This window comes from Bufo gargarizans, chromosome 8, assembly GCF_014858855.1.
Source record: "Bufo gargarizans isolate SCDJY-AF-19 chromosome 8, ASM1485885v1, whole genome shotgun sequence".
Taxonomy (NCBI): domain Eukaryota; kingdom Metazoa; phylum Chordata; class Amphibia; order Anura; family Bufonidae; genus Bufo; species Bufo gargarizans.
In genome coordinates, this window is record NC_058087.1 from 167,458,128 (window position 1) to 167,478,340 (window position 20,213).

The 20,213-nt window shown below is 46.7% G+C and overlaps 1 protein-coding gene across 4 annotated transcripts in view; it reads left to right on the top strand.

The window, feature by feature from the left end:
* Positions 1–20,157, top strand: part of KDM8 (lysine demethylase 8) — a 26,534-nt gene extending 6,377 nt beyond the window's left edge. Inside the window, exons 1-9 of one of the 4 annotated variants that reach the window (XM_044303823.1) lie at positions 6,574–6,622; positions 7,453–8,106; positions 10,081–10,163; positions 10,269–10,429; positions 10,635–10,767; positions 12,950–12,994; positions 14,961–15,110; positions 19,623–19,715; positions 19,790–20,157. In XM_044303823.1, coding sequence (XP_044159758.1) covers positions 7,668–8,106; positions 10,081–10,163; positions 10,269–10,429; positions 10,635–10,767; positions 12,950–12,994; positions 14,961–15,110; positions 19,623–19,715; positions 19,790–19,954 — 1,269 coding nt within the window. In that variant the 5' untranslated portion in view covers positions 6,574–6,622; positions 7,453–7,667 and the 3' untranslated portion in view covers positions 19,955–20,157. Of the gene's footprint in view, positions 1–6,573; positions 6,623–7,452; positions 8,107–10,080; positions 10,164–10,268; positions 10,430–10,634; positions 10,768–12,949; positions 12,995–14,960; positions 15,111–19,622; positions 19,716–19,789 lie in introns of those variants that run through there. The other 3 variants (XM_044303824.1, XM_044303826.1, XM_044303825.1) reach the window with 3 other exon arrangements.
* Positions 20,158–20,213: the final 56 nt, after the last annotated feature.

Sequence of the window (20,213 nt, forward strand, 5' to 3'; positions counted from 1 at the left end):
GATCCCTGTCACAATATCTAAAAGCAGGTATTACACCTAAAGGCCTGACACTATATAAAATACCAGCTTTAGATCTATATAATTAAGAATTTAATTCTCAGTTGGAATGGTTTTTTACACTACAGTCAACTGCGTTAGTACAGTCTATAATATACAGAGAAGAGAACAATTAGTAAAAAATATAGAGGAACAGATTTCACAAATTCACATTATAGTAGATATGCTTCCCAAAAATGAAGAATTTTTGAGACTTCAAAGTAATTTGTTAAAAAAAATAATCTAGAACAAGAGATTATACAGAAGAAAGCAAAAAAAATTCCCTGGAAACATAAACAGTAAGAAATCTATTGCTCAGTATAAAAGTGAGAATAATAATGGAAATAGTGTAATAACATCTATAGAGTAAAAAAAATTGATATCAACCATTGGCTAGCCCTTTTTTAGAGAAACGGGGCAATAACAATACCAGAATGTACCCTCATCGGTAAAGAAAGGGAAATCATCTGCAAAACACATAAATCAAGGGAATCAAACATCGATGTACAAGGGATCGGCAATACAGACAAAAATGAATTAAAATCCAACTACAATAACATTCCCATCCCCAATCCAAACCATTCCTACCAGTACAAACAACACAGCAAGTAATGAAAGAAAGAACACCCAACAGCATAACGAAAACAGTTCAGATTCATCAACCACCATCAATCCAGTTCGGCACCAGCAGAAAAAGAGAACACGAAGAGGAGGTAGAAATCGAAAGGCCCGAGGCAAAAGATAGGGAAGCTATAGGGGATAATGTGATCAATCTAACTTCAGTCACATTAACCCAAGACCAAACAAAATTATTGAGTAAAGGTCTAAAATTTTCTCCAAGCGCACCCCCTTAGCAAATTTAATGTGTATATAGGGGTGGAAAAATATATTAGAAAATGATGCTGTAAGAAATATTATTTGAAAAAAACCCATAATATATGAGGCCCCCACAGCAACAGAATATCAGTGTGTGAATTTAAAAATGAAAAAAATACCCAGCATAGGGAAACTGACCACATATGTTCTTCTGGGTCTAGAATTTTCCGACTGGCTTCTAAAGCCCACTAGGATGGTGCATGAATATAAACTGCCCGGCTAAGAATAGGGAACGAGGCTGCAGCCTTTAGAGGAGCTGTGGAAGCAGATAGAAGGAAATTAAGAGTGGTGAATCATAAAAATGTAACCAATGAGGAAATAAAGGCCATCAAACTATTCCAGCAAGATGAACACATCACTATTCAACCCCTGCAGACAAAGGTGGGGCGATTGTGATTCTTCACACCGATAAATATAAGGAGGAGTGTAGACAACAATTATCAGATAAAGACACATAGCAACGATTGGATAAGGATCCTAGGGATTCCTACTATGAAGAACCCAACGCCATGTGTGACAATGCGTTGAAAAAGGGTATATTGAATAAATCGGAGTCTGAGTTTATATTGGGTACCCCAAGGAGACTGACGATATTTTATTGTATTCCTAAAGTGCACAAGAATCCAATTAATCCTCCAGGTGTGGTGTTGCAGGCAGAGTGTACCCCAGGGATCTCGGAGTATACATTATGGGGGGTCAATAACCTCTAACCAACTTTATAATGAAGAGTAGGATATCCTATAAGAAGTGTGGGAGGAGGTCAGCCAGAGTTTCGAGTATGATTCCATCGTATCCCCCATAGTGGCTGCAATTTTTTCATATATGGCCATTCTATCCACCCGCTGCACAACCTCAGAAAGACAGAGGGCGTTGGATCGCCATTTGACATTAGTTCTTTATACACTATTATCAACAATAATCAAGGCATAGATGCAGTGTCAAATATTCTCAATAAAGTAGGGAATTTGAAGCCATAACAAAATCAGTTTATTTTGGAGGAAATAAGATTTGTGATTTTACATAACTATTCTTATTTTGACCCCAGTTACCATCTACAAATCACTGGGACTGCCATGGGCACCAGGTTTGCCCCTAGTTATTACAGCGTGGGAACAGGAGGTTGTGGCACCAAGGCTGGGGGAGGGCCTGGTGCTCTGGCATCGTTATATAGATGATAATTTGGGATAAATCACAGGCACAACTCACACAGTTTATATAGAAAACCAACTCCAACCAATTTGAGCACCCAAATGGTTGAATTTTTAGATTTAAAGATTAAAATGAAGGAAAATGCGTTTATATACAGTACGAATCAGAAATCCGTTGCTAAAAATACTTTTATATTACATAAAAGCTGCCATCTACCAAGATGGCTTCTAAATGTTCCAAGTAGCCAATTTAGAAGACTGAAAAGAAATTGTACTAAACAGGAACAATTTGAAGAGGAGGCATTAGCAATGATGACTCAATCAATATCCTGGAAAAATAATTAGATAGAGTTAGAAAAATGGATAGATCCACTTTCTTTAATGAGAAGAAGCGGGACTCACAAGAAAAAGAAGAGGAGATAAAATTAGTATTACTATTTACTACACAATATAATCATATTTTAGGTATAATTCATAAATATTGGCATTTATGGAAGACAGAACGGTAGGGTCTATCATTCCAGAACGACCACCTACAGTCTATACTGAAGGCACCCAATTAGGGTCTACAAATTGCATCAACAATCAAAAGAAAGAGACCCAAATCTGTAGTAACTCCATGGTCATCACTAAAAGGCTGCTATAGATGCAGGGTTTGTGGGAACTGTCAGCAAAGTAAGTTCCCTAGAAAAACTCCAAAATCTACCACTAATGGGTTTGAGTGGGAGATTAATGGGGTTATCCAACCTCTAAAATTCCTCCCCATACGCCCGGGCCCTTCAGAGAGGGTGTACTTACCTGGCTCCCTGGGACCAACGGCGCTTTTGACGCCCACACGGCCAGTTGCTGCATCTCTCCGTCATGTGGATAAAAACATCCGGCGTCGGGGAGGGGGGCAGCCAATAGCAGGCCTCAACGGGAACAAGCCTCCCTAGCATCGCAGGGTGACACTAGGGAGGCTTGTTACCGACATGGCTGCTCCCGCCGTCACAGGATGTTTTCATCCATGCAGCAGGGAGTTGCAGCGGCGACCGTCAGAAGCGACGCCGGTGCCGGGTAACCAGGTAAGTACAACCTCTCTGAGGTGCCCGACCATATGGGGAGGAATTTTAGGGGGATGGTTCCAGGGAACCGGGTAAGTACATCCTCTCTGAGGGGACCGGGCATATGGGGAGGCATTTTCAGAGTTGGATAACCCCTTTAAGGAGATGTTATTGTGTAATAGTGAATCAGTGATTTATTCAATTGAGTGTCCAGGTTTCAAACAATATATTGGATGTAGTGGTAGGACATTAAAAGTAAGACTAGTTGAGCATATTAAAGGGTTTCTACCACTTCGGTTTCACATATTTAGCTGTCAGACACTAGCGATCCGCTAGTGTCTGCTCTGCCCAACCATCCTAATATAATTGCTTTTGGGGCAGCCGTTTTGCTAAAAAAAGAACTTGTATTAATATGCTAATGAGCCTCTAGGTGCTATGGGGGCGTCATTAGCACCTAGAGGCTCCGTCTACCTTCAGAAACTGCCGCCGCCCAGCGCGTCCCTCCAGCCCGCCCATCTCCTCCTGAATGCGATCCTCCTTGTGAGCGCCTGTATTCGGCGCATGCGCAGTGAATGTCTGACAGCTTCCCTGCTCAGACATCTCCACTGCGCCTGTTCCTCGGAGCACTATGGCGTCATCGCGCAGGCGCAGTGGAGATGTCTGAGCAAGGAAGCGGTCAGACATTCACTGCGCATGCGCAGAATACATACGCTCACAAGGAGGATCGCATTCAGGAGGAGATGGGCGGGCTGGAGGGACACGCTGGGCGGCGGCAGTTTCTGAAGGTAGACGGAGCCTCTAGGTGCTAATGACGCCCCCATAGCACCTAGAGGCTAATTAGCATATTAATAAAAGTTCTTTTTTTTAGCAAAACGGCTGCCCCAAAAGCAATTATATTAGGATGGTTGGGCAGAGCAGACACTAGCGGATCGCTAGTGTCTGACAGCTAAATAAGTGACACCGAAGTGGTAGAAACCCTTTAACAATATATAGAAAGGGTATGAAAAACACACATTGTCAAATCATGTTAAAGCCTGCCTGGGTGTAATCCAAGTGACCTGAAATTTACGTCCATTCAGTCAGTGGAGAAGATTGGAGGGGAGGTGATTTTCTAGCAAGGATATCAAGAATAGAGTCGTAGATGATATTTGAATTTGGATCCTTGGCACATTTTGGATTCGCCGAGATGGAGTCCCGTAAAGTGCTATAATACTAAAGCAAACATATAATAACAAAAGTTGTGACACCGCGCTCAGCTAACCTCACAACAACCCCCTATACTACCATCCACAGATTCAAGACACCATGATGTATCGTATACCATTCAAGCCTACCTTGATCTGGGCACTGTCATCACTGTACTTGAAATCCTAGTGATTCGGTGTGTTTCTCATGCGATTGTAGGCGCTGCTAGTTGAGGTTCTTTCTGTGCAGGGGGTCTTTGTCTATGGTAAGCTGTTTTTCTTGAAGTTCGCCCCGGCCGGTGGCAGAACTTCGAATGTTCCTTCGCTCGTGCTCACTGATGAGCGGATGACGTCACCACTTGGAGCTATGGATTGCTGCTAGTCCCACAATACTACCCAACGCATTTCGAACTAATTTTGTCGCTCTTCGTCCCTGATCCCTGCCATTGGTTTCCACCTCCATCGCCTCTGCAGGTCACCAGGTCTCCCTGCGTCAACCAGACCGGTGGCGAAGAGAAGGGCACTGGAGAAAGAGGTAAGTATAACCATTCAATGGCTTGTCTGAGAATTGTAATTACCCCCTTCACCTTTAACTAAAATATGAAATTAACAATTGCATGATGAAGACAAGGAACGGGCAGCGAGAGGGAAATGTTTCTGCAACATTTCTGAGGAAGAGACATTTCTCCAGCATTCCTGCCCACAGTGAAACACCGACCGATTCCTACTTCTAAAAGTATTATTATTCATGGCCCAGTCTGAGGAAAGACCATCATTAATAAGATCCTGGAAAACCTCTTTAGAAGTTGATGGCAGCCATATTTCCAACTTTTCTGCAAAAAGAATTCAGAGGGCGACTGTAAGTTTTAACAACTTATAAGGTTGTCCAACCAAAAAGAAAAATGAATTAGAGGCAGGGGGTGGAAAAAAATAAAAAAGAGACAACTTTTGAAAGTCCCGCTCTTCCAGTGCTCCGGATCCTGTCGTCGTTGCTTCTGGTCCTCGCTGGAGCTGTAAGCAGGGGCAGACATATCGTTGGTGCAGCCCGTAGAGCCACAAAGGGCCCTTTTGGTTTGGGGGTGTACCACAATAAAAAAAAGGGTTTCAAGATTCCCTTTATTCAAAATTATTATTTCTGATATATAACATTTAACCGATTAATTGTGATCACAGCAACTGAGACGGCTTTCTCTGGGAACTGCCGGAAGATCGGAATGGCTCGGGGGAGCCGTTCATTGCTTGTGATAGCCTTAGTCCTTTTGATAGATCCAAGGCTATTGCAGCATAGCTCCTATAGAGGTCTGCAGGTGGCCGGGCTGAGCTCCATAGACCGCAATGTAAATTCATTGACAAGCGTTCTGATAATCGCTTAAAATACGTGTAAGCAAAAAAAGTAAAAAAAATAATATTAAAATATGAAAAAAGGGAAAAATTTGAAAGTTTAAATCAACCCCTATTATTTTTTTATCATATGGAAAGGGGGTGATTTAAGCGTTTATATTTTTTTGAATGATTTTGAAACTTATCATGGATTTTTAAAATGCATTTATAGCTCATTTCTTATGTTCTTCTTAAAGGGGTTGTCCGGGTTCAGAGCTGAACCCTGACATACCCTTATTTTCAACCCGGCAGCCCTCCTGAGCCCAGCATCGGAGCATCTCATGCTAAATAAGAATTGCAGTTTGAATGCCCTCTGCCTCTTCAGCGAGGCTAAGCGTATTCAAATCAATTACCGTCATCCTTTTTTTTTAATGTTGTTGCAGGGTTAAAACAAAAAAAATGAAGAATATAAATAATAATACAATATTTATAATATTTATTACAATATATTTATTACAATATAATAATACAGTATTATACAATATAATAATGTATTGCTGTAATCACACTGACCCAGAGAATGAAGGGAACAGGTCAGTTTTGCATAGTGAACGCTGTAAAAACTATGTGAACGAAAAAATAAAAAAAGGCTGCGGGAAGGGAGGGAGAGAAAAACAAAAATGCTAAACTGGAAAAACCCAGGGTCTTCAAGGGGTTGAAGAATGTTGTTTTCATTGGGTTTGTTATGTAATAACTTTTTACTCTTTTTTTAAGTATATTTTTTATGTTCCTTCAAGAAGAAAAAAAAACGAAAAAAGGACAAAATAAATGAGTAAAGAGCGCGGGAAAGTGCGCTGAGGTAACTGAGCATTAGGTACAGCGCGACCTGCTGCCTCAGCTGACGCGCTGTATCCAATCAGAAGCCGCCTCCGTCCGGCCAATAGCAGGTGAGGTGCGGCGTGACGTCACCGGTTGCCGACGGGGCGCGCTGTACAGGAAGGAGCGGCGGCTGTAGGTATATAGACACTGCAGGGGGGAAGGCAGTGTAGACAATGTGGGACTACGACTCCGAGAATGGTCTCATGGATGCTGGGAGTTATAATTGCACACTAGCTGTAGCGTTCTGATGCCTTTCCTATTAGTTCTCCATCTAGACGTAATGTTATGTTACATTGCAATAGAACTACAACCACCAACCTACTAATGCATGCAGCCAGAAGTGGAGCTTTTGGTGGTTGTAGTCCTGTGGTTTAATCTGTGACTCCTGTTTGCATGATGTGATGTCATCACACAGTGGCCATGATGTAATAAACCTGGTGCCCTGATATGCTGGGGTGCTGTCATTTCCAAAAAATGTCTTACGTTTGGATTGGGGGAGGGGCTCAGCCAATAGCAGGGGCTGCGACGGGGACGCTCGTACCCATCGTGACATTGGCTGCCACCAGCGAACCAAACCCGTAGCAGTGTCCGACTGGGCCAGAATCGGTAAACTCTGGCAGGTTGTTCTCTGACGAATCCGTTAAACGGAGACGTGACCCTACCCTAAAGGGGCTCTTCCCCCCCCTTTTTTTTTTTTTTTTTTTTTAAGGTCTCGTGCACGCGGTTTGCAAGCCGCGGATCTGTGCATGCTGCGTTTTTTTCCATTCTTTTTTTGTGTACCCCTGTAGCCGTGTCCTATCTTTTTAATGGGCCGGCAGAATGGACGTATGGATGCAGACAGAACACGGTGTGCTGTTTGCATCTTTTGCGCCCCCGTTGGGTCCGCATACGATCCAACAAAATGCGGAGCGAAATAGTAATCTGCAGAGTACTAATACACTTTGTATAAATTCTTCACCGTTTCAGATTCTCTGCACATTCCTATCCAGAGGCTGAAAACCCATCCTGATCCAACATGTCCGACTGACACCGCTGCGCGGTTCCTTACAAGCGGCTGCCCTGACACACTGTAACGAGCTAGTTTCCAGTGCACATCTACAAGGACGTTCTTTTCCATTCACAGGTGGTGACACTGTGGTATTATGTAACCAGTATGCGCCCGGATCCACCAGACGGAGCAGATGCAGAGCTCGCTGTGGTCCCAGATCAGGTCCATATTGCCTCCTAGACTTGAGGAGTTCCCTCGGGAGCTGGGCCCGGAGGTGGATGGAGCCATTGCGCTATGTATGAAGGAGGCGGCAGCCTGTATCTATACGCCTGACCCCGGGCGATGTGGACAGCTGGGGGAGCTGATGATGGACTACAGCTGGGAGAAGCTGAATGGCTGTAACTGGAGGGACGTGTCCCGGGACTGGAGGACTGTCTATTCCTACGGCTGCCTGTTTAAGGTGGTCGGAAGCTGCGCGGGGCTGGTGTTCAATAAGGAGGAAGCCCTGCGCGTGTGCGACATGTCATTACTCCTAGGGGCTGAGATCATGAACAACGTGATAAGTAGAATAATCCAAATTCTGAGTGATCCCCTCTCCAAGGACTCGGTGGAGCCCCCGGAGTGTGCAACAGGTATATCCTCCAAGGACAGCGTAAAATAAATGAATACTGGTGAAGAAACCTTATGATATACCATCAATCAGAAATCCGTAGCTTTATTCTGGTGTACTTTTAAGCCATAGGCAAATGAGCAGTTAAGTGCACTGAGGGCGGGTCCAAGCCCCTCTGTGCACCCTTGCTTCTCCTGCTTCTATCGACATCTCCTCCTTGACTAATTGGACCAAACAAGACAACTGTGCAGGAAAATGGTCTTCTCAATGGAGAGGGAGGGGGCATGGTGCACAGAGAGGCTAGGACCCGCCCTCGGTGCACTTAACTGCTCATTTACATATGGATTGAAAGTACTTTTTTCTCCAGAATGAAGTGAAAGGTATCATTACACTTGGCTGTGCTAGCCCTACACAATTTAGGGGGGGGCGGGGGGTCTTTTTTTTGTGTAAAATTGTTGTACGACCCTTTTTGTTATGCTAGTTTTTACGCCTCAGGTTGTCACTCTGGCCCCGGCAAATTTACTAATTTTACGCCTGAAAAAAGGCATAAAAGTTGCTGAAAAACTACGCCACATAGGGGCTGGCGTAGATTTCCCTGCAGCTGCACGTACTACAAAAGATGAACCAAATTTATGACTAGGGGGACCTCCCATCAAAAATTTGGCGCATCTTCCTGCAACAACACTCGCGGAAAAAAGACCGCCCAAAAATGATGGCCTTAATAAATGATCCCCATTGTGCCTGGTGTAACTGGGAATTTCCTGGTGACTGACTCCCATCTGCAGCTGAGTGTTACTAGTTGGGGGGGTGCATCCCTGCACAGTCTGACACTGGCGGCCCTGATTGGATAGTGTCAGACTGTGCAGGGACACCCCCCCCCCCCCCCCAACTAGTAACACCCAGGTAGCAATTCATACATAATCTAGTAGGAATAATAGAGGAATTGCACAACATAGAGTCGTAAGACTAGACGCTCCAGTCACTCCATTTGGAATATATTTATAAAGGCTCATGCGCACAATCGTATGTATTTTGCGGTCCGCAAAAAACGGATCCCAAAAAATACGGATGACGTCCGAGTGCATTCCGTATTTTGCGGAACGGAACAACTGGCCCCTAATAGAACAGTACTATCCTTGTCCGTAATGCTGACAATCATAGGACGTTCTATTTTTTTATTTTTTTTGCGGAATGGAAATATGGACATACGGAAACAGCATGCACACGGAGTAACTTCCGTATTTTTTATTTTTTTTGCAGACCCATTGAAATGAATGGTTCCGTATACCGTCCGCAAAAAAAACGGAACGGACACGGAAAGAAAATACGTTCGTGTGCATGAGCCCTTAAGCAGACATGCCAGGAGAGGTTAGAGCTCCTCTTTTAAAGTGGCATCACCGTCTCATAAAGTGATGGCGTAGCTCTAGGATAATTTGCAGGGGGTCCGACCTCGGGGACCCTCACTGATTTTAAAAACCTGGCCACCTGCTTTGCAGAAAAACTGCAGCACAGCTCCATTAGGGTCCATTCAGACGTCCGTAGTGCATTGCGGATCCGCAATACACCCGGCCGGCACCCCCATAGAACTGCCTGTTCTTGTCAGCAATTGCGGACAAGAATAGAACATGACCGTAAGATCGGGGGCGCGCTCCGGAAATGCGTATGCAGAGAGCACATAGTGTGCGCTCTGCATCTATTCCGTCCCCATAGAGAATGAATGGGTCCACACCCGTTCCGCAATTTGCGGAACGGATGCGGACCCATTATACAAACGTGTGAATGGGGCTGGCGGGGATTTCCTGCACAGCGGGCGGCCGGGTGCACTGATTCAGAGCTGTGGCGCCTCCATTCTCAGGTCCCTATTACCAGCAACACACTGGAAAACTACACTTGCAAATAGCACTTAAAAAGCTGGAACCTACTTCATGACTGCGATCTGTTGTTGTACAAATCCTTCACTTTAATATTTGTTCCTTATGTTCCCCTCCTTCCGCAGTCCCGACCCACGAAAGACAGAAGAGGCAGAGAGATACTCAAGGAAAGGAGTCGGAAAGCGAACAAAATGGCAAAATCCCTGAGGTAGTAAATCTTCCGTCGTCTCTGCCTTATGTGCGTCATTTATTTCTCAGACGGTATCTGTGTATTATACCATTATAATGAGCCGGCGCTTGTGCTTCTGTACAGAAAATACCCCGTCCGCTGACCCCGGCGCTGCATGTAGAGACCACCATACCAACTGTCCGCTGTCCCTCGCTGGAACACTTCAGACACAATTACCTGATTCCTCAGAAAGCAGTAATACTGGAGGGGGCCATTGATCACTGGCCGTGCATGAAAAAGTGGAGGTAGGATAGCACTTATATGTATATCTCTATGCCGCTGGATGGCACTTGCATGGAAGGACTGAATAAATCCCGGAGCTCAGGGCCTCCCCTTCTATTTTATGCTACCCTCAGAAAGGACACCTGATAAAGCTGCTACTGATGCTACATGTGTGGGGACTCATCACTAGAAATCTGGCTCATTATTCTTGTGTCTATACCCCAATAGTGTGGCGTACCTACAGAAAGTGGCGGGTTGTCGTACTGTACCCGTGGAGCTGGGATCCAGGTACACCGATGCAGAATGGTCTCAGAGTCTGATGACTGTGAATGAATTCATTAATAATTATATTCTGGATCAGGTAAGTGACGCGCGTCGTACACCTGAATACTCATCATGCATGTTCAGCTGCCCAGCAAACAGATCAAGCGTTCTCCTATGTCCCAGCGTACACTGACGGACTAGTGTTGTAGGGGTAAGCTTGCGGAATCACAGGATGTTTGACACTGTCGTGAGTTTAAAGGGCACCTGTCAGCAGATTTTTGACCAGGCGATTGTAGGGGCGGTGGCGCTTAGGGACTTATAGCTCAGTCCCATTCGCCAACGCTGTTTTTAGAGTCTGTATCGCAGATGCCGTCGTTCTTGAGAAGTGACAAAATGGCACGGCTTACTGGGGAAAAAACGGTTGCAGGTCAGGAAAAGTTTACTGCCCCTGAATGGAGATGAGAAATGTTCCCATTCACTGACACCAAGCAGAGATGCTGATGATGGTGAGGAATTGAAAACATAGTAAATGAGAAATTGGATAGTGTTCCATTATAGGTTTTCTGGACTAGTGCAGGGCAGTTAGGGCTCCTGTACATACACGTATTTTCTTTCCGTGTCCGATCCATCCATTTTAATGGGTCCGCAAAAAAAACTAAAGTTTCCGTTCCACAAAATAAATAATAGAACATGTCCTATTATTGTCCGCATTATACACTTCTATTGGGGACCAGCTGTTCCGTTCCGCAAAATACGGAATGCACACGGACGTTATCCGTATATTTTGTGGATCGAAAAATGCATACGGTCGTGTGAACAAGCATCTTTCACTTTGGAGGAGCTGTCGTGACCCTGCATGGCATGGACAACCCATTGATTTCAGTAGGGACTGTGTAATGATTCATTGTTCCTGTGGAGGCGCTGCAGCGGAACTAAAAACTTTCTGCACAGATTACATCTGGTGGTGCGAGCAGCAGGAGAGCCCGTCATCAGCCCCTTAAGTCTAAGGCTAGTTTCACACTAGTGTTAGACCTCTCCAGCAGGCTGTTCCGGCGATGTCTCACACTACCTGATACCCAGCGGCCCCATTAAGTATAATGGGGATTGGCAGAGATCCGTCGGCAAACAAGCCAAGAATCGGCCAGGCTAAAACTGCTGCATGCAGTAATTTTTTTTCCAGCTGATTCCAGGCATATTTGCTGGGTTGCGGCCAGATCTCCACCAGTCTGCATTATAGTTAATGGGGCCGGATGGCAACACGGTAGCGTCCAGCAGTGCCGGAATGCAGAGATATCCGCCAGGGAACAGCCTTGCCGGATCTAAAAGCACAAGTGTGAAACTAGCCTAACCCAGGAACACGTTTACGCTGGGTTCAGACCTGAGCGTACTTGAACTTAACAATCGCGCATACAGAGACAAGCGAACGCCCATTGTCGCGCGTTCCCGCTGAAGTCTATGTACGGGAACGCGCGACAAGACGCCCCAAATAAGCTCCTGTACTTCTTGGGGCGTCGGGCGTTTTACAGCGCGATCGTATGCGCTGTAAAACGCTCAGGTGAGAACCATTCCCATAGGGAATCATTGGTTCTTGCCTGTTTAGCGTTTTACAGCGCGTAGGAACGCGCTGTCAAACACTCAGGTGTGAACCCAGCCTAAGGCTTGTTCCCCATATGCATGAAACAAATCCGACAGGCTGCATGCAGCGGTATTTGTCCGGCCGTTCCTCTGCATATTTGCCGAGTTGGGGCAGGATCTCCGCCAGCCCCCATTATAGTGAATAGGGCGGGAAGGAATTCCGGCAGCGCACATTTGCGCATGGTAGAGACGGATCTGGCAGGCTGTTCCCGGCTGGAACAGCTTGCCAAATCTGTTTCAAGAATATGTGAAGCAAGCCTAAAGGTGGATTTAAACAAACCAATAATCGTTCAGGACCAGAACCCTCGTTCCCGATAATCTGGCCACCTAAATGTGCCGCCAATCACCCGATGAATGAGCAAAGCGGGGTGATCTTGTCGTTTGTGCAGGAACCACCAATCATCGTTTCTGGGCAGCAGATCGTGCTGTCTAGCTCAAAAGTCATGATTCTGTATGGGGACGAGCGATCGCTATAGTGATCCTTCATCCTCGTACAGTGAAGGAGATCATGCAGCGGTCTCCTTCACTGAGCGAGCAGCCGACTTGCTTCTCCATTGGCCCGTCTAAACCCGCCTTTACTAACGTGCGGGGTGTCCTGATTGTAATTGTATTGTCTAATTTCTTGCTTTATCTGTTTTTATCAGCCGGCTCGCAGGGGATACCTCGCTCAACATCAACTATTTGAACAGGTAATTGGCTTTATTTATATCTAACGTTCTAGTATAGGAGATGTCCAAGTCTCCTTAGGCTATATTCACACAACAGTAAAAAACAGGCAGACTCAGTTTTTTTTTATAGCCATTCTGCATCCATTTTCTGGCCCTCTGTCCATATTTTATTGGCCATTTTGCATCCATTTTTCATGGCTGTCAAAATGTCCCCCAAAAATTTATGGATGAATGTTTTGTTTTTCTGGAACATTCCAATACCTGCAGTGCCCTCAGTATAAATAATAGCCACCCCCTGTAGTACCCCCATTGTCTATAATGCCCCTCACAGAGCCCCCTTTATATAAAACTCTGGGAACCACACCTACCTCTAGAACTGAGCTTTTGAAGTTCAGGAGACTGCACGGTCGCCCTTCTTTTTTTATGGGAGTGCTGACCAGAGTTCGGCCATTTCCTGCAGTTCCATAGAAGTGACTGGAGCGGTGGCCACACACGCGCTGTGCGCTTCCCATTTCTGTAGGGCTTTTGAAAACAACCGAGCGCACTGCTTTGCTATTTTCAGTATTCCCTTAGAAACGAATGGAGGGCGGCAGCGCATGCGCGGTGCTCTCTTCGGAACTTTGGGTGCTCCATTCCATTCTAGAGATAGGTGCAGGTTCCACCTCTGGGATGTGTACCTATCTGGCATTGGTGGCATATCCTAGCGATATGCCACCAAAGTTCAAGGCGAGACAACCCCTCTAAGGGAATTCTCCAGCAACCTTAAAGATGCAGAGGACAAATTTATGTAAAGAAGTATGCAAAGTTCTGATGCAGAGGTCACAAAATCTATCTCTGAAAAGTAGGACCCAACTGGGGTAAGGCAGGGCACAGATATTAGTCGTCAGACCCAAAGCCCCTATTAACCTGTAGATTTGGCTCGGGCGAATGTATGTATTAGGCCTCATGCACACGACCGTTGTTTTGGTCGAATCCGAGCCGCATTTGCGGCTTGGATGCGGACCCATTCACTTTAATGGGGCCGCAAAAGATGTGGACAGCACTCCATGTGCTGTCCGCATCTGTTGCTCCGTGCCTATTTTTGTCCGTTTTGCGGACAAGAATAGGCAGTTATATTAATGGCTGTCTGCGCCGTTCTGCAAATTGCGGAACGCACACGGACGCCATCCGTGTTTTGCAGATCTGCAATTTGCAGACCGCAAAAACACACAACGGTCGTGTGCATGAGGCCTTACTTGATGAGAGGGAAGGTGATGAGCGGCTGCCAGGCACTTATGGTCCTGCTTAAGTCCAGATGCAAACAATGAACTAACAGATAAAATGGCGCGCATTGAGAGACCAAATTGTTGGTGTCATCTAATGTAGTGGAAGCAAGGGACCGACGCTCCTGCGATAACTGCAAATTCTTCAGTAATTTATTTTAGCAGAGGCACGGATTACAGCATGACGCCTTAAAAGGCTCATATTGAGCTGAAACACATTCTGCTGTAATCCATGCCTCTGCTAAAGTAAATTCCTGAGAACCTGCAGTCATCACAAAAGTGCCGTTGCCAATTTGGATGCAGACTTCGTGGACAGGACAATTTTTTAAAAAATTTTAGAAGTGCGGAGACTAGCACATTCTTTTTCCAGTTTTGGTTCTTAGGTCCCTGCACAACCCCTTTAATATTTTATTACGTCACATCCATTTACTCAAGTGAAAGAGATTAGGCTGCAATACCAAGAACTGCCACTATACAATGGTCAGCGCTGTGCGTGGTTTACTATGTGGAGGCTGCACTATTAGTCTGAGGGCAGTGGCCCCTTCAAACAGCTGATTGACATGGGTGATAGTAGTTGGACTCCACTGATCTGATATCTATGGCCTGTTCTGAGGATAGATCATCAATTTTGAACGCCCAGAAAACCCCTTTGAATTTGGTAAAGATTGCAGGCAGCAGTAATGAGTGACATGCTGTGATGGCTTTGTTTTCTATCTTGGGAACAGATACGTGAACTTAAGGAAGATATCGGTATTCCGGATTATTGCTGCCTCGGGGAAGGAGATGAAGATGACATCACTATTAATGCTTGGTTTGGACCAGCAGGAACAGTGTCTCCTCTTCATCAAGACCCTCAGCAAAACTTCCTGGCACAGGTGGGTTCCAATTTTTTTCCATATTACATTAGCTGGTCTTTTATTTTCTGTCCACTTGTCACATTAATTGAATTTTTTTTTTGTTTTTAATTTTCATAGAGACACCACCATTTAAAGGGGTTGTCCAGGTTCAGAGCTGAACCTGGACATCCCTCCATTTTCACCCCGGCAGCCCCCCTGACATGAGCATCGGAGCAGTTCATGCTCCGATGCTCTCCTTTGCCCTGCGCTAAATCTAGCGCAGGGCACTGGAGCGCATCGGAGCATGAGATGCTCCGATGCCAGGCTCAGGAGGGCTGCCGGGGTGAAAATAAGGGTATGTCCGGGTTCAGCTCTGAACCCGGACAACCCCTTTAAAGGGAGTCTTTCACCTAATCTGAGCGTTTTAGACCGCTCAGATCCGGTTATAGACTCTTTAACCCTCATTACGATCATACCTTTCTCTTATGTGTCCCTCGCCCAGATAATGAAAATAACACTTTTTAAACTTATGCAAATTACCTTCTGAAGGTGCCCAGGGGCGGTGTTACTGGGCGATGTGCCCAGAAAAACACACCTCCAGCCGGCGGACGTCACGAGCGGCACCAGAGGACGGCGGGCTGGGAACTGGCCCGCACCTGCGCACTGCTCTGCCCATTATGGGCAGAGGAACATCCTTTCATATTGCGCATGCGCCGGCCAGCTGTCTTTAGTTGGCCGGCGCATGCGCAATATGAAAAGCTGTTCATCTGCCCATAATGGGCAGAGCAGTGCGCAGGTGCGGGCCAGTTCCCAGCCCGCCGTCCTCTGGTGCCGCTCGTGACGTCCGCCGGCTGGAGGTGTGTTTTTCTGGGCACATCGCCCAGTAACACCGCCCCTGGGCACCTTCAGAAGGTAATTTGCATAAGTTTAAAAAGTGTTATTTTCATTATCTGGGCGAGGGACACATAAGAGAAAGGTATGATCGTAATGAGGGTTAAAGAGTCTATAACCTGATCTGAGCGGTCTAAAACGCTCAGATTAGGTGAAAGACTCCCTTTAAATAGAAGCTGGCCTGGCGTAGATCCTGCCAGCTGAAGGGGGAGGGCTGCTTTAACTCCTCATATATCGGGCTGGGTAGCAGCTAGAGATATGGGCCTAGTCTTTAAAACCCCTTTGTGACCACTAATACGCCTTTTTATTGACAAACAAAGGGGGTTTTAGCTAAACACCTTGCTTTAATCAATCATTACATGTACTTAAAATGGTAATGTCGGGATTCGAACCCGTGACCAGCCACATCCCAGGCAGTAGCCCTGCTTACTAGGCTACCATCCTCTCTGGACATTCCTCCCTGAAACCTATTAGTTAACCTCAGTCTTGCCAAGCCTTGCTCATCACCCTTGATTCCCCACACCTGGTACTTCCCTATATAAGTCCAGCCCCTTGCACTCTAGCTTGCTGATTATTGAGCTCCTGAGCCTTGATCAAGCTTCTTCTCATCTGTTGCTCTTGCTACTGCTGGAAGTCCACTGCTGACCAGGAATTGCCTACCGACTACTCTTCTGCTTATCCCTACCTACTGAACTGCTACCACCGTTGCCATCCGGATTGTCTGACCACGCTTACTACCTGCCTGCGGTCCTTGCCACTGGGCTCCACTCCTACCTCCAGCCAGCGGTCCTCTGACACAGGTGAGCCTGTAGGACTGTTACAGAATAATCAGCCACACTATGGAGTCCGCAATGGCCACTCTGCGTAAGCAGGTCTCTGAACTTCAAGAATTTGGTACTACATATCAGGAGAAATTTGCCCAGCTCCAAGTCGTAGTCCAAAGCCAACAGAGCGAGATTATTGAACTACAGAGGCAACTCCTGGACGTCCGCGGCACGGCTGCAGACGCCCGCATGCCACTCCCACCAAGATTCGGCGGTGATAGACGTCAGTATCGGGGGTTTCTAAACCAATGCCGCATCTATTTTCAGATGTACCCGGCCCCCTTCACCACCGAGAAGAAGAAGGTGCTATTCATGGTTAATCTCCTGACGGATGAAGCATTAGCATGGGCATCACCATACGTGGAGACTAACAGTCAGCTCCTGAATAACCTAAACAACTTCATCACCGCAATGAGCCAAGTCTTCGACGACCCCAACCGCTGTGCGACAGCCGAGGCGCGACTACATAGTCTGCGGCAAGGGAGACGCTCCGTCGCCGAATACACCGCTGAGTTTCGCCGTTGGGTCACGGACACCACCTGGAACCCAGCGGCACAGAGGAGCCAATTCCGGCGAGGCCTGTCCGAATTAATAAAGGACGAACTCGCCAGAGTTGAGGCCCCGGACGATCTGGATGACTTCATTCAGTTATGCATCCGGATAGATCAAAGACTCTCCGAGAGGAAGAAAGAAAGACTCTGGTCCTTGGACCACAGACCCACTTATTCCTTCTCTTCCACCGCCCAGCGCGACCCCCGGTCAGCAACTGAACCTATGCAGGTCGACGCTCTACGTAGGTCTCTATCCACAGCTGAGAAGGAGAGACGGCTGGCCGAAAACCTCTGCCTCTACTGTGGGGAGCCGGGTCATTTTGCCATCAAATGTCCTCATAAGATCCGAAAGACTATTGCCGTCACGGAACTAAAGGAGCAACCACAGACTCCAACCCCACCAGCAGCCCCTGAAAATAACAACACGGCGGCTCATGGATCCCACTTCATCGTCCCCATCCTCATCGAGATTGAGGGGCGACAACTCCCCTGTTCAGCGATGTTAGACTCCGGGGCGGGAGGCAACTTCATGGACCTAACCTTCGCCCGCGAAAAGAATATTCCACTGACAATCAAGGCAGCCCCCATTGACCTGGAAACCGTCGACGGATCCCCACTCTCCTCGGGGCCGGCCACTCACGAGACCACCGAACTACAACTCCTCATAGAACCAGATCACCGTGAAAAGATCCACTTCTCTCTGATCGCCTCCCCGAAGTTCCCAGTGATCTTGGGCATCCCATGGTTGGCCACCCACAACCCCTCGGTGGACTGGGAAACCCGCTGCATACGATTCCCGTCCGAGTTCTGCACGCTAAATTGCTCCCACAAACCCATCCTTCCACCCGAAGACACCACCATCTCAAAACTATCTGTCAAGGATCTGCTACCCCCTCAATACAGCGAGTTCCAGGATGTCTGCGACAAGAAAAACGCAGACAAGCTGCCACCACACCGACCCTACGACTGCCCTATAGAACTGTTGCCCGGGGCCGAAATACCCTTTGGCAGTATCTACTCCCTCTCAGAGCCTGAACTCAAGGCTCTGAAAGAGTACCTGGACGAGGACCTGAGGAAGGGGTTCATCCGGCCCTCCACCTCTCCCGCGGGAGCCCCCTTTTTCTTCGTAGAGAAAAAAGACTCCTCCCTGCGTCCCTGCATAGACTACAGAAAGCTTAATGACATAACCGTAAAAAACTGGTACCCGCTCCCACTGATTTCCGAACTCCTTGAGAGACACCGGGGAAGACTACAATACCTAATTGGGTGGGAGGGTTACCCTCCCGAGGATAACTCCTGGGAGCCAGAAGAGAATATCCACGCCCCCAGACTGGTAAAAGAGTTCCACCAACGGCACCCCGGTAAGCCTGCCCCTGCGGTGCCCGGAGGTCACCTTGGAAGGGGGGGAGTACTGTCGGGATTCGAACCCGTGACCAGCCACATCCCAGGCAGTAGCCCTGCTTACTAGGCTACCATCCTCTCTGGACATTCCTCCCTGAAACCTATTAGTTAACCTCAGTCTTGCCAAGCCTTGCTCATCACCCTTGATTCCCCACACCTGGTACTTCCCTATATAAGTCCAGCCCCTTGCACTCTAGCTTGCTGATTATTGAGCTCCTGAGCCTTGATCAAGCTTCTTCTCATCTGTTGCTCTTGCTACTGCTGGAAGTCCACTGCTGACCAGGAATTGCCTACCGACTACTCTTCTGCCTTATCCCTACCTACTGAACTGCTACCACCGTTGCCATCCGGATTGTCTGACCACGCTTACTACCTGCCTGCGGTCCTTGCCACTGGGCTCCACTCCTACCTCCAGCCAGCGGTCCTCTGACACAGGTGAGCCTGTAGGACTGTTACAGGTAAATTAATAAGTACATTGATGAAAAAACCAAAGTTATAGCTCTTGGAATGCAACTTTTAAAAAATGTGCATGGTCACTAAGGGGTTAAGACAAGGCCAGAATCACAGCATTATAACCTTCACATTGGGAGATATAGCAGTTAGAAATTGGGTCGGGAGTTAAAGCAGTTGAAACCTGCTATCCCTCCTCTCTGGTCTTGTTTTAAAGCTTAGACTGTCAGCTTTTAAACAAGACCTAGCTTCTACCCAGCCTGAGATATGAGGAGTTAAAGCAGCTCTTATCCTGCTGCTCAAGCTCTGCTTGGGCTGAACTGTCAAGTACTTTTCTCAAAGCACAAGCAGAGCTGCAGCAAAACTGTTAGGTGGTTAAAAGGGTTTTCCAGGATTTTATTACTTCATTTGTTATATTATTTTATTTGTTGTAGATTGTGGGCAGAAAGTACCTCCGTTTATACTCTGTGCGTGAGACAGAGCGTCTGTACCCATTTGATAGCACCCTTCTCCACAACACCAGCCAGGTAAGCGTCCTTCTCCTTTACAATGACCTTAGTTATATATTACAAGTCTATTAACAGCCTTTTATACATTTTAGGTCGACATTGAAAATCCAGACACGGACAGGTTCCCTGACTTTGCACAGGCCGTTTACCAAGAGTGCATCCTGTGCCCTGGGCAGATCCTCTTCATCCCAGTGAAATGGTGGCATTACGTTAAAGCTCTAGATATAAGTTTTTCTGTCAGTTTTTGGTGGTCTTGACCATGGATCATTACTTAAAGGGGTTATACTGGAAAAGATAATGATGCCGGCAGCTTTCCAAAGACAGTGCCATACATCGTATAACGGCGGTAACATAGTACATAAGGCCGAAAAAAGACATTTGTCCATCCAGTTCGGCCTGTCATCCTGCAAGTTGATCCAGAGGAAGGCAAAAAAAAACCTGTGAGGTAGAAGCCAATTTTCCTCACTTTAGGGGTATTGCAGCTCAGCCCCGTTGACATGAATGGGGCTGAGCTTC